This window comes from Haliaeetus leucocephalus, unplaced genomic scaffold (assembly GCF_000737465.1).
Source record: "Haliaeetus leucocephalus isolate CR32 unplaced genomic scaffold, Haliaeetus_leucocephalus-4.0 Scaffold932, whole genome shotgun sequence".
Taxonomy (NCBI): domain Eukaryota; kingdom Metazoa; phylum Chordata; class Aves; order Accipitriformes; family Accipitridae; genus Haliaeetus; species Haliaeetus leucocephalus.
The window spans coordinates 12,638,507-12,656,373 of record NW_010973368.1 but is presented as its reverse complement, the minus strand read 5'-3'; the positions used below and the strand labels follow the sequence as shown (position 1 = coordinate 12,656,373).

Below are 17,867 nucleotides of genomic sequence, written 5' to 3'. Positions count from 1 at the left end.
TGGGGCCCCTCGGGCCTCCCGCGGGTCCCGGCAGGTGGCCGGAGCTCCCGTGTGCCGCGCCGCCGGCGGGGGGCACCCGGGGTGGGCCGCGGCGGGAGCGCTTCGCGGCCTGCGGGGACTTACCTGGCGATTCTAGTTTTATCCCCGGAGCTGTTCCAGGAGCGAGGCTGTAGGCCCGGCCTGCTGTAGTTGCGCTTAACGGCCGTTCGTGTTAATTCTCTTTCCAAACAAAAGTAAAAGGATTGTGTTCTGCGTTCCCGTTTGTTTGAATATCATCAATGTAATCCTTATCCTTTTGATCTGATGGCCTTCTCCCCCCCCCCCCCCCGCGTTTCTTTTCTAGGTTAAAATGAAGACCAAAAAAGGAGGGAGATTTAAATCTTCCTTTAAGTTGAAACAGAAAGGCATTGAAGTAATAGGAAAGTGGAAAAGTGTGCAAATCGACCCCAATCTATTTGCTGATGAGGAGTTTAGAGATATAGTATGCTTGGAGGAACTTACAGAATACAAACTGGTAAGTTCTTCGAAAGTGGGGAAAGCAAAAGAGAGGAAGAGAAAGGCTGAGAGTGTTTCAGAAGAATGCAATGAGGAGGATGAAGGACCTGTCGCCCCTCCCAAAAAGAAGAAGAAAAACAAGGATTTGAGAAGCAAAACGGATAAAAGTGACGATCCTAACACAGCAGAAATTGATGTGCCAGTTCATAAAGGGGCAAAGTGTAACGACATAATAGAAGCAACGAATTGTGAGGACCATAGACATGTGGCTGAGAGCACTTTAAGCAAAAAAGATGCTCAAAAGAAAAAGAAGATAGCTAAAAATAAGGCTTCTCAGGAAGCTCTTCCATCAGCACCTACTTCTAAAAAAGTTAAAAACTGGACAACAGAAGTTTTATCTGCATCGACTGATCACAAAGCTGATGTGTCTGCATGGAAAGACCTGTTTGTACCTGAACCAGTGTTGCAGGCCTTGAGCTACCTGGGGTTTAGTGCTCCAACTCCTATTCAAGCCTTAGCCTTGCCTTCTGCCATCCGGGATAATATGGATGTTCTTGGTGCTGCAGAAACAGGTACAAATCTGTTATACTGGTTGTATATGCTGGGAACTTCCCATCTCCCCTCTTTAAATGCAGCTCATAGTTACAAGTTTTTATATGTAGCGGAAAAAGCATTTATATGTAGAAGAGCTTATATCTTCTGCATATCCAATATATTCGTAATGACTCATTGTGTGAAGTATTAAAATTTTGTAACTTGCAAACACAGGACATTCCATCTTTACAAAGTACAGCATGCAAACCTTTGAAGTCTCAATGAGTTTTTATCCTTTTGACAGAAGTCTCTTTTTCTGTTGTTTCTTAAATTATTTCCTATTTTGGGAACTGTAAGGGGATACGCTGTGAAGGGTAGAATTAATGAAACAAACAGGGTCATTCTTCCAACAGCTTAACTTCTGTGGATGTCCCCGTGCCAAGGCAAAGCAGAGAACTAGGTTCCTCTGAAGATGATTCAGTACTAGTTTGGAGTGGTAAATAAATACTACGCACAGTGTTAAGCATGAATATGACCTAGGCCTTTATTGTAGCAAAACTGGCCCACCCTGTGCCCTGTCTCTGGGCTTGGCCTGTACCTTGTCACCAGCCCTTCTCACTCCTTGTGCTTGAAGTGAGTATTACATTGATCAAGTGATCACTTGAGAGGGTACTGTCTCGTGTCCAGCTTGTGATCAGCTCATGCCTCTGTCCTTGAGCATTGCTAGCCTTCATGAAATCTGTTATAACTCCTTTTTTACTTAATGCTCTAAAGTCTCAAAGCATTACATTTCCTCTTAAGTTTTTTTGCTGCTCATACCTCTGAAGTTTTGTCTTCTTTAGCAGTGCAACATTTTTTTCCCCAAAAAACTAAAAATAGGAAGCACAATTGGAAGCTGCCTTGGTTTAAAGGCTTCCTTTGCATTCTTTTAATCTGTTCCAGTTGCCTTATCTCACTGCTTGTCTTGTAAAGCCGTTTACTGCTCTCGAGCATGAAGGTATAGTAACTAATAAGATACGCAGTCATTTGCATTTGTATTTTAATTAGAAGCTAGGCTGGTGCTATTAGCTTTAATAAGATTAGAAAGCCCTGCAGGGTGTGTTTTTGAAAATGGAACTGAAAATTTAAATGGTGAGTTTGTGCTGCAAAAAAGTGCCATTTTGGCAGTGCTGGAAAGGAAGTCCCTCTCTAGCTGCAGAATGGAAGGCACAGTTGGTGGCAGGTGGTGTTGTTGCTCTCTAGTTTTGCCTAACCTTGAGGTAGTAGGACTGTGTTTTGCTCATTTATTTTTTTTATTTCATGAGAGAAAGCCAGATTCTCTCCAGAGAGCCCAGTGGGTCATGGGTGTTCCTGTAGAAACTTGAGAGAAGATGTGGACGATTGTCTGTTAGGAAGCGCTGCAGCTGGGAGAGGCTGAAATTCTCCAGTTCTTTTTTCTGCATCCTACAGCTTCCCTTAGCATTGGGCCTGAGGGAGGAAGGTGACAGGTGAAATAACTATTCATCTTCCCTTTTTGGTAGCAACATAGGGGAGAATGGCAAGATTTTGATAGGGCACTAGATCACTGTGGAGATGCAGGGAATGTCAAGGCTTGCTTTTGCAGTGGATCCAACCAGTTCAGTTCGTTACCATGTAGAAATAGTGAAGTTTTTGGCTGAGGAACCAAGTTTTATCTCTGTAAAATCTTACAATCTAAAACCATTTAAAAGAGTGTGAATTAGCTTGAGCTGTAGTATGTGGGGGTACCAAGATATACTCTGCAGGCCTGGCTATGGTATGTGATCTGTGTGTTGGGAAGATAATGTGCCCTGTGAGGTGATTATTTATTTCATTTGTGGGTGAATCTAGTGCCTGCAGAATAGTCCTGATTATCACAGCCATAATCTAGCTGGGTGCAGTACTGACATTTGCACCAGCCAATTTGCATTACATGTAATTCAAGATGAGCAGTGTTCTTCACCTTAAAAACAGATGTTCTGGTAACACAGAATCTTATTGTATAAGTGCTCTCCAAATCCAGATTATAAACGTTTTCTGCTTCAAGTGCAGAAGTCATAAGAGACCTCCTAGACACGCAGAAACGTGCGGAAGTGGATAGGAGGAGACTTTGCAGCAGTATTGGTCAGGTTAATGATACTGGGCTTAGCTGTTTATTAACTAATATTAAGGTTCTCCACTAAATAGGCAAAATTCTGTGTTGCCGAATTTGGCAGACCATTGTGGGTTTGTGATAGGGACAAATGGTGCTCAAGGAATTGAGATGAGATTTCCAGAGGACAGTTTCCCAGGAATGGTGTGATAGTGTCTTGTGCTCTGGATGCTGCTTTTGTGACCAATGAACTGATATTTATGAGAACCTTAACTGGGGTGGATGTGCTACCAGGCTTCTCCTAACATCTTTATTAGTGACAGGTAGTTCAGAAGGGAATATGTGGCAGGGATGTGACTTGTAGTTTGGTACAGTGAACCCCTGAAATTAAAGTCGGGAGCATTTTTGTATTTGACAACCCCCTTCTCTCCAAAGTGGTTTATCTGTTTTAGATCAGATTTATGTGTTTTTATTATAAAAATGTGAGCTGGTGATAGATCAGGAAATTAGATGGTGGAGTATTTAAAAATACAGTTTCTTAGAAAGTCGTAAACACAATATTGTAAATTGAAGATGGAAGCGAAGCCTTCAAGTACATTCCAGTTTGTCCTTGGCCTCATTTGCTATTCCTTTATTTGGAGAACATTGATCAGAACTGTCAATTAGGGCATGGTATTCTCCTTACGGGCATACAGTTCTTTAAAATTATCTTGGCTGCAACTGCAGCTTTTAAAAAACACTTTCAGAACAAATGAATCTGCCTGACCTGCTAGAGATTGGAAAAATACCTGTTCCCCAGGAAGTATGTTGTTGGTGACCTCAAGGGGATGTATAAAGGGAACAGGAGAAAAGATGCTATTGCTGCAAGTTTTTGGTCTTCTAAAGATAAAGAGTTTGTGTCTGTTACAACTGTATGTTTTAAGAACAGTGTGTGATTGGCTGTTGCTTTTCTCATCTTTTCAAATAAATGATTTGTCGGTCTGTATTATTCTTGTTTGTTTTTTTAGGAAGCGGCAAAACGCTTGCATTTGCAATTCCAATGATTCACTCTGTGCTGCAGTGGCAAAAATCAAATAGCTCAACAACCAGAAATGACAGTGCTTCTAAAGAGTCCTATCAGCATCATGATGAAACAAGATGGGAAAATGAGGGTGAAGCAGAAAAACTAACCCATCAGCAGGCTGAAGATAGCGGAGATGAAGACGATGCATCTTTCACAACAGGCTGTGTGAAGGTGCTGGAAAATTTTGAATTTGATTCCGGTGACAAGACACATACTGTTGGCTCCCATAAAAAGAGACCTCTTTTAGGACTGGTCCTTACTCCCACAAGAGAATTAGCTGTACAAGTAAAACACCACATTGATGCAGCTGCAAAGTTTACAGGTATGTAGACCCCATGGGCCATGTTCCAGATCACGCTGGGTTTGGATCTTGGCATTGGTGTTGAGCCAGAATGTGTGCCACAGTTTCTTTTGCATCATAAAATTGGGGTGGCTTTTGAAGGGTTAGGGTTCATAGTCACTAGTATTTGAGAAATGCATAGAGATTCTTCAATGAGATGCATGTGGAAGTAAATGGTTAATGTGGGATATTTTGCTTTAAAATGTTTCTTCTTTCAAATAGTTATTGACTCGTGCTTTAGCAACACAGAATCAGTACTAGATACCCAGCCACAGCTAACTTTGTCCTGGTTTTGGATAATGTAGGTTATATATAAAAAATAATTTATATATATATAATTTTTTTAAACATATGTATCATTATTTTTTTTGACATATATATAATCTATATGGATAATAGATAAATATAGATATATGTATCATTTTGATCTATCTATCAAAAAAAGAAATTATGGCCATAAATTTTAAGAGTAGAAGGCATTGCTGGATTGTCTGACTTACCTCCTGCAGCAGTCCGGCCACGGCATATTGCTGGGTAACATGCCTGATAAAAGCAATTTCATCCTGTTCCTTTCTCTTCCAAACCAGAGGTCAGCACATCTGTTAAGTGAATGAGTGAGGATGTGAAGCTGTTCAAGATGGGGAGAATTGGGAAACAAGTCCTCACTTCTCCAATAGTAGTAATTGTTTATTTATTGAAGAGGATATGTAGTGCAGTGAACTGCTTTCAAGCACATCTTCCTTTGGTGTCTACGTCCTGCTGTGCTCATCAGTCAACAGCTGATTACAAGGCTAATTTTAACTCCTAGCCTGCAATAATCAATTTATGTCTGTACAGTTCTGATAGGAGCAGTGCTATTTGTGTGTAAAAATCTGCTCCCCAAGTGATGCATAGTTGCTGCAGCAGGAGACAAAATGTTATGATACAGTTTTTCTTTATTGTCTCAAAGTGACTTTGAAAAAAATCCTCACCTGGAAGTAGTAGAAGAATTCACAAGTAGTAGGGAAGAGAGATCAGTGGTAGATGGATACTGGAGGTATCTTGCACAGTAGCATTGAGTTTGTCATGGGCCAGTGTATTCTTTGAAGTAAGGTGAAATAAGCCATCTGTGGAGTCTGTGCTTCCAAAGTTAAACTCCTTCTAGTACGTGAGCAAATTGCTTAAAGCTAACTTAGGATCTGCGCTACTGTGCAGTCCAGAGAATCATTAATTGGGCGGGAGCATTCTTGTTAGGATTATTCCATGGCAAATAAGCAGTCATTAGCAAGATAAGCATTTCTGAGTCTTATTCTTGGAGGGGCCTGCTGGTTATTCATAACAGGAACATGTTTGTTCATGCAGATAAAATTGACAAAACATAAGATTCTGAAGTATGGATAAACAAAGCTAACAGCTGTGGTGGACTTACATGATTCATCCTTCTATTGGAAGACAGGTGCACTAAAAGAAAGACTATTTTTGGCATCCAACTATAATGAGGATTTTTCTGTAAAATTGAGGGCATTGCTGAGTGTTCCATGTTACCTAAAACCCCTGAAGCTTCCTGGCCAAAATGCTTGCTGAAAGTTGCGGTATAGACTTTTTAAGATACTTGAGTGGATGTATGTAAATACTTTCACTGATAAATTAGTGAGATAAAAAATATTTATATGTTCTAGGCATTAAGACTGCAATTCTAGTTGGAGGCATGGCTGCACAGAAGCAAGAACGTGTACTGAATCGAAAGCCAGAAATTGTAATTGCAACCCCAGGCCGTCTGTGGGAGTTAGTTAAAGAGAGACACCCACATCTTTCAAATCTTCAGCAGCTCAGGTAAAGGTGCCTTTTAGACTAACTGCTGGGTACTGAACTGGGCATCACTGTATACTGATTATGTTTACTAACTGATTAAAAAATTTAGACTACATAAGAGTACTTATTTCTTTGCCAGAGTGTTTTGTTGAAATGCATGGTAGTTATATGGATGGAGGGAAATGTCAACTAAAGCCAGTAAGCAAGAACCTCATTTTTCCTTTAGAAACCTGATTTTTCAAAAAGAAATGTGGAAGGCTGCTGTAGCTACCCTGGCATACCTGGTGTTCCTTTCAGTTTTACATGCTGAACTTCCCATATGTGTTTAGCAGGAAGAGTTCTGTAGAAGTGTATCAGATTTGTATTTATCTGCACAAGTGTATTTTTTACTGTGTGTTTCCTATTTGACAGGTGCCTTGTGATTGATGAAGCGGACCGAATGGTTGAGAAAGGTCACTTCTTAGAGCTGTCTCAGCTGCTGGAAATCTTAAATGATTCACAGTATAACCCTCAACGACAGACTTTTGTTTTTTCTGCCACTTTGACTTTAGTCCATCAGACTCCCACAAGAGTTTTACAGAAAAAGAATGCTAGAAAGATGGACAAGAAGACCAAACTAGAATTGTTAATGGAAAAAGTAGGAATAAAGGGCAAACCCAAAATAATAGACTTAACAAGGAAAGAGGCTACTGTTGAGACTCTGACAGAAACCAGAATCCACTGTAATACAAACGAGAAGGACTATTATCTCTATTACTTTCTTCTCCAGTATCCAGGAAGAACCATGGTCTTTGCAAACAGCATAGACTGTGTAAAACGCCTCAGTGCTCTCCTCACAATCTTAAATTGTGATCCTCTTCCTTTGCATGCCAACATGCACCAAAAGCAAAGGCTGAAAAACCTGGAAAGGTTCGCTGAGCGAGAGAGGTGAGTTGTTTTCCTACTTTCTAGTAGAGAAAAAAAGAAATCATGTAAAAGATAGTGGGGAGAGGAAGCAGCTCTGTTAGAGTAGGAGCAGGTTGGGGGAGTTAGCTGGGGATGCGAGTCCCCCATTTGTGAGCCCAGGTTATTAATGATTAAGGATGAGGTTTCACAGGATGGTTGAGGTGATGAACTGGAGCAAGTTCAGTGGAAGGCCACCAGGATGGTCAATAGGCACTGGCTCTGCAAGGGGAGAGGCTGAGGGCACTGGGTTTGTATGACCTGGGAAAAAGACTTTGTGGAGACCTAATGGCAGCCCTCCAATATCTTAAAAGAAGGTTATGAAGAAGATGAAGCCAGGCTCTTTACAGTGGTGCATGTTAGGAGGATGAGGCATAATGGGTACAAGTTGAAACGAGAGGTTCAGGCTGGATATAAGAATGAGCTTTTTCTCTGTGAGGACAGTCAGGAATTGGATGAGGCTGCTCATTCTTGGAGGTTTTCAAGGCTCAGTTGGATAAAGCCCTGAGCAACCTGCTCCAACCTTATAGCTCATCCTGCTTTGAGGAGAAGGTTGGACTAGAGATCTCCTGAGGTCCCTTGGAGCCTGAATTATCCTGTGGTCTGGCAGCTCCTTGCTGCTGAAGGAGCTGTCACTTGCCCTGTTTTTACCTATATGCTTTTGTAACCATCCTGCACACTTCTCTGCCCCTGTGCCCTGGCTCTGCAGCTCATTTGATCCTTCTGTAAGTTGTTTCATCTCACTAAGCTATCAGAAAACTACTTGTTGCTGGGTTAGGGTTTTGCGGGTTTAGCTACATGAATTAGCTTCATGAGGGTCAGGGTGTCTTAGAGCAATGTAAGAGAAGGGGCAGTTGTGCCTTTCAGCAGCAGTGGGCAGTCAGGTTTACCCAGGCCTGTCCTGCCATTTTAAGAATTACTGTTTTCTGCTGGCTTTGGGATGGCCTTTAGGAGGAGGTTGGTGGTCACAGTACTTTCATAATCCAGAAGCCTCACATTTTAGTCCTGCTGTGAAGTGCTGCGTGCTGTCTGACTGTGTGGGAATTTGTACCTTGGTAATAGATTCAGGCAGGGAAAACAGAGGTTGAATTGCCATGATGGATCTACAGTATCCCTTGGCAAAACGTAGTATCGATAGCATTGGCCTAGGCCAGATGGGGCACATTCAGAGACTGCAGATTTTTCAAGGCAAGAAGAAATCTAATGAGACCATCTATCACAGCTTCCTGCAGATTGCAAGCCATAGAATTTTCTCTGTTTGTTTCTGCTTTGAACTTTGTAGCAACAGAGTATGCATCAAATGCCATAAAATCTTAACAAGTAAGTTCCTGTTACCTACAAGTAACTTGTTTCAGTTGCTGGGAGATTTTTTTTAAATGAGTTGTTCCATACCCTAGGGACACTTTTATCTCTGTAGTAGACTATTTATATAAAAGAATGCCTTTTTGAGTAGTTCTTCATTTCTAGGGGTAAGGAGAAATACTAATTGTGAGAACAGAATCCTGCCCCCCTCCGCCCCATTATATTTCTAGCTTTCAGTTTACAGAGAGAACTTACTTGAGAGCAACTTGGTAGAAAGTATTTCAGCCCCCAAAAGCTGTTAGTTAAATCTATAAAGTTAATAATGTGATTTTTTTTTTTTTTCAACTGGTGAAACTTGTAATAACCTGTCTGTCCTGCCAAAAGATCAACTGTGGTGTTAGTGGTATGGTCATATCAAGCTAAAGATATTTTTAAACCCAGCCTGGACAGAGCACTGAAAAATGTAGTGAAGGGGAGCATTCCCTACTTCCAAGTGGTTGGATTAGGACATTGCATAGTGATTTGAGCTAGTGTTCCTGTGAATTGGGAGAGAATAAAAGTATAGGAAAATGGGATCCAGCAAGGTAGTGAATTTCTTTATTGGAAGCAGAGTAGATCTGCTGAAGATAACATTTGCTTTTTTTTCCTCTTACTTTAAGAGTTGCTGTTTGACAACTGCCTCTGATGTACTATTGGGTATCGTTTTCTGTAAGGGTAAACAAGCACCATATTTCCAGCAGGTGATACAGTACAAATCTGTTTCTTAAATTGCTGTGGTAGCATTCTAGGTCACTGTATTTTATGTTCCTTGGCAGATTGTTTACTCTTCAATTTTATGTTTATTATCACTTTCTCAGCTGTGTCCTCCTGACAACAGATGTTGCAGCTCGTGGTCTCGATATTCCCAACGTGCAGCATGTCATCCACTACCAGGTTAAATATTTTTATTATTTTTGCTTTTACTGTTTTGGTTTTAAAATAAGCTTTTCCTGATCCAAACCCTGAACACTATAAAGCTGTGATTCTCAGTCGTGTGTATAGTATAGTCCCAAGTATAGAGATTTATTTAATCATTATTAATTTGACCGTCCTTAGCACTTTATACTTAAGGATCTCACTGCTGCAGTGACTGACTGTGGTGGGTAGCACTTCATGAATATGTGATTGTATATGAGAAATGACATAACAGGTATGATTCTAGTTGCTTTTTGCTTAACTTTGATATCCAGAGGTGTCAAATGACTCAGCCCTATAATTCTTCTCTGAGGACACATACAATTTTTTCCTGCTTTGCAAATGAAATGACAGAGGGTCAGAAGTTAGGAGAGACTCACAAAAGATTATGCAAGGAAGAATACTTGCATAAGTAAGCAGAGAACAAAAAGTGTCTCCAGACATCATCTTTTACTTCACCTTCAGCTGTGTTACATGCAGTGTACCATGTGTATATATAAGAGAATATTCTCTGGCATCCTCTTGGCCAAAGCATATCAGGCTGCTGCTAGCTTTCCATGGCCAGCTTCATGGTTTTTCTGAATATTTGCAGGTCCCTCGTACTTCTGAGTTGTACGTACACAGAAGCGGCAGAACAGCCCGAGCTGCCAATGAAGGCCTTAGCCTATTGCTGATCGGCCCTGATGACTTGATCAATTTTAGGAAAATTTATAAAACACTGGAGAAGAGTGAAGAGCTGCCATTTTTCCCAGTTGAAACCAAGTGCATGACTTGTGTCAAGGTAAAGAAACAACAATCTCTTTGCAGCCTGAGTAGGTGCTTGCTTACTTATATTACTGCATTGCCCATCATGTTCTTTCCAGGTTTTGGATAAAATTCACCCTTCAGGACCTGAATTTGCAAATGAAAGTTAATCACACTTTATCTTTTTCTAAGCAATATTTGTGATTTCTCCTCAATAACTGGCCCAAGAAGGGTATTCAAACATAAACATCCATTATGTTTTTCTTGCATATTGCTATGTAGAGCTTCTCCTGACTAGATTTCCAAAAACAGTACAGGGAAGCTAGTATGTTTTGTGGCTGGGGAGCAGGGATGGCTCTAAGTATGTTGGTAAAAGCCTCTTGTGTTAGGAACAGGCTAGAGAACAGTAGCAGGTGCAGGGATCCTCAGTGGTCTTCATCTGCCTCTTCTCAGCTGAAGTAGTGAGTTGTCTGCTTTTCTAAAAGTTCCTATACTGTGAGGCCACAGCACCACTGAACCCTGTCAAACCAGATATGTTTCCTTTTTTTAGGTTGTTGCCCATTTTAAGGAGAATTGAGTCATCCACTAACTCATAAGATGAGACAATGGTTAGGATTTACAAAATATATTTTAGAAAGCATCTAGTCACTGCATATTTTCTGCTTCTCAAATAAGAGGCCATTTCATGTCTCAGCATTCTCTTAACAGTTTGGGTGACATCAGCCATGTACAAATGGGACATATTTAAATACTGCATTTGACAGGAATCCAGCTGGGGTTGGAGTATCTGAATATTGCACGGTCATTGAGAACAGGGGAAAATGTAAGCAGTCAGATAATGCAACAGATATCTTCCTTATGGTATTTGGCTCATGTTTATCCAGTTGGCATGGACTGAGCCCAGGGTCTACCCCAGTGGTGACAGCGATGTCCTCACCTTGGGAATAATGTCAGCAAGTTTCAAAGCCCAGGCTTGCTGCAAATGGGGTATTTAGCGTGAATCTTTCAGGAGGTGCAGCTTTCTGAAAGAGGAAGAAAGTGGAAGAACTGCTTCCACAGACTCATTGTTCTCCTCTTGGTAGTAACAAAGAGAATTTGATTATTTTTTTTTCCTCATCTCCCCACCCCCCCATCTCCCTCCACCCACCAAATGTTTCTGGTTACTGGAAGAAATCTGTTGTTTTCAGAGTATTTCTTCAGAGGTCCCTTCTGTGTTTCTTCATGAGTAGTTCTTGGCTCTTATGCTCTGTCAATTAATGGACAAATAAATATTGTTTCCACACTTAAATTTTCCTGCCACCATCTCATGTCTTCTCTCTTGTCTGTAATAGTGCCCCTCTCCCCGGAAGATATGTCTTTAATTTCAATTACAGGCCTCCGGCCTCCTAGGCCCTTCATATGGTCAGGTCTCATTTACACTTTGCCCTGGGTTTAATCACAAAGCCATTGTAGTTGGGACTAATAGTGCTGCTCATTCTTTGTCTGTCGCTTTGGCGTGCTCTGTCCCTGGTTCTGCATGCCTTCGTTCAAGTTCAGGAAAAGTCTGAAGGGATTTCACACTTGAGAGGAATAGAATTGGTGAACCAGAGTAGAGGAGAGACCAGAAGAGGAGTCAAGTTTTACAAGGATGGAAAAACTATTTAAAATTTCTTGTAATGATCTAAGAAGAAGTGACTGACTTGTTTTATTAGTCAACTGCACGTTTAATTTCCTCTCTCTCTATGTTAATTATCCTGGCAGTTCTGGCTGGTGGTGTTACTGTGTAGCACCAGACGACTACCTTGGAGTGGTAAGGGTGTCTGGCACAGGGTTTGTTTTGTGCAGCTGCAGGCACATTCCGAACAGCAGAACTTGCTGCTGGGTTGATTATCATTTACTCTCAGTGCAGATTTTCTTTCCATAATGACTTAGTTATTTAAGACAGCTTGAAGGCTGCAGGTCAGGTTAGGTTTGCTGGACATCTTTGTTCTGCCTGTGTGCAGCTGAGAAGGACAGGACATTTTGTCCTGTGCCTAAACAAGATGCAGGTGCATTTCTGAAAACATGAGTAGGTCTTTCCTTCCATATGGCCTGCAGGAGCTTACTTCAGAGTGGGATGAAGCTAGGGGCTGCCCCTTATTGCTGAGACTAGTAACTTTAATATCCAGCTGTATTATATAAATATGTAACTTGGAAATGATTGGTATTTGAATCATGATTTGTCCTTGATGTCTCTGAAGCGTTTGTAGTGACCCATTTAAAGAATGAGGAGTTAACATTCAGGTATGTTTAGTAGTTGAGATGTTTTAGAAGGCAGATTCTATCGTGGAACTGAAGAAGGAAAACACTTTAGCAATGATGACTTGTCTTTATTACATGGGGCATCTGCTGGGACACCAGAAGTGAACAAAAGTGTCTGCACCTCAGTCGCATTATAATGCATGTTCTCAAACACTGATTCTGCTAAAGTGCCCCACATTTAAACCTGATCATAATGTCTAAAATGTACTGTTGTTGCAGGAGCGGGTGAATTTGGCACGGCAGATTGAGAAGGCAGAATTTTTCAACAGTCGGGCCAAGCAGCACAACTCCTGGCTCCAGCAAGCTGCAGAGGCTCTTGAGATTGATCTTGATGATGACATGTTTATGGGCAAGTAGAAATGCTTGTTTATGGGTATGCTCAGTCGGTCTCATAGCACTCATGTCCAGAAGAAGCCCCACCATGGCACAGAAGCTCTTAAAACCTGCAGAGCAGAAGGGGAAGGAAAGGAGTATCATTACTTATATACATGGTGTTGCTGATGTTTTCAGGATGGTTGTGCAGTAGCTAGTGCTGGAGCTGAGGAGGTGAGGTGTGACAGTTCTGGCAAGTCGCAGACAAGTCCACATGTTGTAGGACAAGAACAGTTTAGCTTCTGGCAAACATTTTAGGGTAATCTAACAGCCCAGTATGTCCTGCTTGAGTCTTGTCCCTTCTGTGTCAAAAGAAAAAGCTGTTTCTCTGCTACTGCTTATCTCTCCCACCTCCCTGTAGTCAAGCAGCAGGACAGGAGCCTGACAGCTCTGTGTAGGAACACCCAGGAAGCACTAGCAAACACCAGAAATTATGTGAGCCTTGTGTAGGTTAAGTTGTGTGGGCTAAACGGCCAATACTTCTATTCATAAGTTGCAGAGACTTTTGGTGGTGTGTTAGAAGTAAATAATTTCTTATATTTTGAAAATTAAATGTTCTACAGGCTGTGCCTGAGAGAGTGTGTAGGGCTGTGCAACTACAGGTGCCTGTTAGTTCAATGCCATGAAGTTTTGCAATGCTCAGATGCACTGTAAAATGGCACATTGTGTTCAAATGTTACGAGCTGAAGGTATAATTTCCTGCCAGTTCTTTGAAGGCATGCTGAATAGGGGTGCTGCCTGGGTCATTTCAGCTTAAGCTGTTTCTAACTTGTTAGCTGCTAAATATGCAGATGCCTTAATTTTGAAGCATGTTCAGATTAATTTTTTTCTTTCCTTTATTCATGACTGGACTAGCTTGTTTTCAACCACTTTGCAAGCAAGTACTAATCGTCTCTGTCCAAAGTGTTCAGGAGTGCTCTCAGATAATTAGCACTCTGCTGTCTTGTTTTGATATAATCCGAGTATGCTGTGTTTTGAAATGAGTTTCAAAACAGCACATCCAATCCAAGTAAGTTGTGGCTCTCAAGTGAAGCACTTTGTAATTGCCACACAGAATCTTGCCAGATTCATGCTTTATAATTATTCAGTCTCCAGTTCTTCCATAGCTTGTTGGAAATCTCAGTCATTCCTCCCATAAATGATAATGCCTCTTACACTGTTACAAAGGATTTAGTAATGTCCTTTCAATTTATATTACAGCAACCCTGATTTCATTTATTCTCTCCAGTTCAGGCCTCTGACCATATTAACTGTTTCCAGTCTTTTCTATGCCCTTCTTTCTCCTATGTTATTAAATCTGAGGACCTTATTGGTTTTTTTTGTGTAAGGAGAAAAGGGTTTCCTGTTTTACAGGTGCTGAAATGAGGCATGCATAAAGTAACAAAATACACAGAAGAGGCTTCTGCCTGAGCTAGAAGCCCTGGGTTAATACTTTATCTTCTGGGCCGCCTTTTCTTTTGTTCCCGAGTCTGTTCTGGGTTGAGAGCCAACTGAATGATTTAGCAAAATGATACCTGGCGTGTAGTTACTCAGTACTCAGGATTCTTGATCTTGTTACCTTGTGGACAGCCTGGGTGATCTGAAAGTGTCACAGATGACTGGAAGACTGTATGGGAGTTGAGTGACCTTGTTAGAGAGAGAAGGATGAGATTAGCATCTGCCCCTAGCACAAGAAAGGCCTGGTGAAAGAGGCCAATGCAAGTTCTTCTCTTGTTGTAACATTCTGTATCTTTGATTTCTTCCCCAAGGAAGAAAAGCTAGTGAGCAAGAAGAAAGCCAGAAGCAAAAGATGCTGAAGGGGATGAAAAAGCAACTAAAACATATGTTGTCCCAGCCACTGTTTAAAGTCCTTATGAAAACCAAGTACCCAACACAGTCTGGAAAACTACTCCTGCCTCAGACATCAGTGGCTATTTCAGAATCTGCTCTGGGTACCGTGTCCAAACAACAAGCGAAGAAGAAGAAGAAATCAATAAAATTAAATTAGATGACTGAGCAAGATCACTCAGTGTGACGGAAGCAAAGACAATCCTTATCAGAGCTGTCAGTGCTTATGGAGGAACTCAGCTAGAAGACACGTATTATTAGAGGATGTTGCCTGTGTCTTGGTTGTGCAGGCACAAAGCACAATGTTGATTTAAAGGGCTCTGTTAACGTGCGGTTAGTTACTGTTGAATCTTGTCTTGGATTTTGTTTTCTTACGTTCTTACTTATTTTTTCTTAGTCTCTGTATTAATAGAAGTTAATTAGTTTTGAAATAGTTCTGTTTATTACTCCTTTTTGTGAGATGGGTAAAAGTTACTGGGTAAAATTCACTGTGGGCATACTCTAATGATAAAATTTGGTTTGAATTTTAATGTCCTTAAAGGAAAGGGGAAGGTAGGCTGTATATAGTCCGAGTACAATCTGAGCTGGTGGTAATGGGAGGTTTGGCTTTTAGTGCAGCCAGTTCAGTGAGAAAGGCAGCAAATACAGGTAATGTTACCAGCAGGTCTACAATTCTGGTTATGGAAATCTCTCCCAATTTTCTTTCTCCTCTGATAATATTTCTCTCTTCTGTTCTCCACTGGGTCTAATTCCCTTAGTCCTGTGTTAATATGTTTTAGAATGGGCAAAAAAAGTTAAGGTGGCAATGGACCAGGACTGACCTTGGGAGATGTGTAGAGTTTTGAAGGAATAAGTGTTGCTACTCATTGTTTTATTAATTAATATTTGGAGTAAAGTCTGTATTTGAAAACATGTTAGAACCATGACCTTTGCTTTAATGGAAAAGGTGATGATGTTGTGAAATGTCGATTGCTTCATGATAATTATGCTTTTAAATCATTTTAATCTGACCTGGGCAAATAATTTTTAAAACTATTTTTAAAAATATGTCAGAAAAATATATTTTGAATTTTTCTTAAATTATATCTGCTATAAAACCCAAAGCCTGTGTCTGTTTTCAGTCACTTGGGATTTCTAAATTCCTCATGCCTGCTAAGCGCAAAGCACATCAGCTAAGGAGATGGGAAAAGCACCCAAAAGGTAAGACATAGCAGTGGGATCTGTATTGGTGGGAGCACAGGGAACCTTCACCTGCCAGCTCTAGATTGGGCTGAGATTTTGGGGGTTTTTTTCTCATACAGTATAGAACCAGTGTCACTGCCATGATAGGAGGCATCAGTTTATTCAGCTAGTCAAAGAGAAATTTGTGGAGTTCAGTGCCCCTTCCAACCACTTGCCAGTTACATGGTAATAGCAAACTCTTTAGTCTTTCATCTGTGTAAATAATTGAAGGCCCCTCTACTCCCCCATCTCTGGAGGGCTTTTCTCTTGCTTCCTCGCATTACTGAAGAGGTGTGACAATTTAATCATAAGCATACAGAGCTTATCAATTATGTATGAAGCTTTCCTTGCAATGCACTGTCTCATGCCCTTTGGAGTAGAGGGCGGAAGTTTTGGAGGGGGAAGAGATGGTAAGGTTCCGTTTCCTCACCCATGTGAGAAGATGACTCCATCTTTGGAGTTAATGTGACATCTGAAAAATAAAAGCAAGAATTTAAAGAAAGTTCCTTGTAAGGAGAGCCGAAAAAAGGAACTGAGCGAAGGTAAGCATGCCTTCATTCCTTTTCTGTGCCATTTTAATCACATTCTTACATTACACAAAGGAAACATGCATTGGTTTTGCATCCCTGAAGGGACTGAAGACCAGGTGGGCCTTTTCTGCGTCTTGTGATATATTTCTGCTTATGATTCATCAGCAAAATCAAGGCTGGATCCTGACACAAGAGCTCTGCATTTCCTCCCTTGTCTGAAAATCTGCGTGAGGTAAGACAGCTTTGGCAATTTCTAATTCCACGTAATCATGAGGAGAACTGAATTGGGGGAAAGTGAGAGTGTTGTTATTTCGTCTCCATCACTGCTGTGAAGTTTTTCAGTTTTTACTGTGTTTAACAACCTAGTTCTCACACTCCCACTCCTCTGTCTGGCCCTCAGCCTACTGTCTTGCTAAGTCTCCCCAAGGTGGAGCATGACACTTCTGCTCTCTTCCTCGCCTTCTTCATGCTCGCTTGTGGCGTGCTCTGCTGCTGGTTTTCTCCTGCAGCCTCTGCTGTGCTCAACATGAGCTCTCAATGCTTAATCTACTGATGCTGCACCCCCACAGGAGCTCAAGCTGAGCCTGGACCCTAAATATATCTCAGTGTCTTAAAAAGAATACTTGTCTAGCACTCTGAAAGCTCTCTTGTGGCTGCATGCTTTGCCTTGTCCTTATCTTAACAGGATACCCCGAGTCTTCTACCTAGAGGAAAAACCCTATACTTGCTTTAGCTAATTTAAACAAATTATTAAACTGTAACTGGAAAATATTACCACTTAGCTGCCCTCCTCCAATGTGAACAAGGTTACTGCAGGAAGAGAGGAACGCAAAGGAGAATGTTTTCTCCAGTTCTGATCATTTGCATGTGTCTCACTGGTGCAAATTAGACATGAAAAGTTTTACATCAAGTATATATGGGCAATTTAATTTTAGTATTTAATGAAATATGTAGCATCGAATGGTTTCTGGAATGCTCTAGTGGCACAGCAGTTATGCTAAGGCCTCAAACAAGTAATCGTGTGTTCTGTGGCAGCTTATGTCTGCTAAAATACCCATTAATTAAAGGACTAATTAAGTCTATTTAGGCTGTCACAGCAACTTCCAAGTAGATTAATAAAAGCATGAGTTCAGCAGTGTTGGTAGGGGCCAAGCTGGTACAGAACAACCAGTACTATATAACAGAAAACTGAAAACCAAACAGCTTCTGAGTCTTCATTTTTATTTTGTGACCACGTGGGGCCAGTTGACCTCATCCTTGCCGCAGAGTTCCTGGTCTGCCATACGCCTATCAAGAGAAGGAAAAGTCCTTGTAGTTTAAGACATCTGCTGAGGAGATTGTTTGGGCAGGATCTCACATGCTGGACAGCAAAGTTTCCTGACA

The 17,867-nt window shown here is 41.1% G+C and overlaps 1 protein-coding gene across 1 annotated transcript; it reads left to right on the top strand.

The window, feature by feature from the left end:
- The first annotated feature begins 319 nt into the window (after positions 1 to 319).
- DDX24 (DEAD (Asp-Glu-Ala-Asp) box helicase 24) lies at positions 320 to 15,743 on the top strand. The gene is made up of 8 exons (XM_010583880.1): positions 320 to 1,067; positions 4,126 to 4,503; positions 6,180 to 6,333; positions 6,724 to 7,239; positions 9,414 to 9,489; positions 10,103 to 10,291; positions 12,754 to 12,883; positions 14,655 to 15,743. Exons 1-8 carry the CDS (start codon positions 350 to 352, stop codon positions 14,891 to 14,893), a joined length of 2,400 nt encoding a protein of 799 aa, XP_010582182.1. The 5' UTR covers positions 320 to 349; the 3' UTR covers positions 14,894 to 15,743.
- The last annotated feature ends 2,124 nt before the right edge of the window (positions 15,744 to 17,867 follow it).

Coding starts and splice junctions, on each gene's coding strand:
- DDX24 (XM_010583880.1), top strand. CDS start 350: ATGAAGACCAAAAAAGGAGGGAGATTTAAATCTTCCTTTAAGTTGAAA. Junction 1,068..4,125: donor TCTTGGTGCTGCAGAAACAG/GTACAAATCTGT, acceptor TTGTTTTTTTAG/GAAGCGGCAAAACGCTTGCA. Junction 6,334..6,723: donor TCAAATCTTCAGCAGCTCAG/GTAAAGGTGCCT, acceptor CCTATTTGACAG/GTGCCTTGTGATTGATGAAG.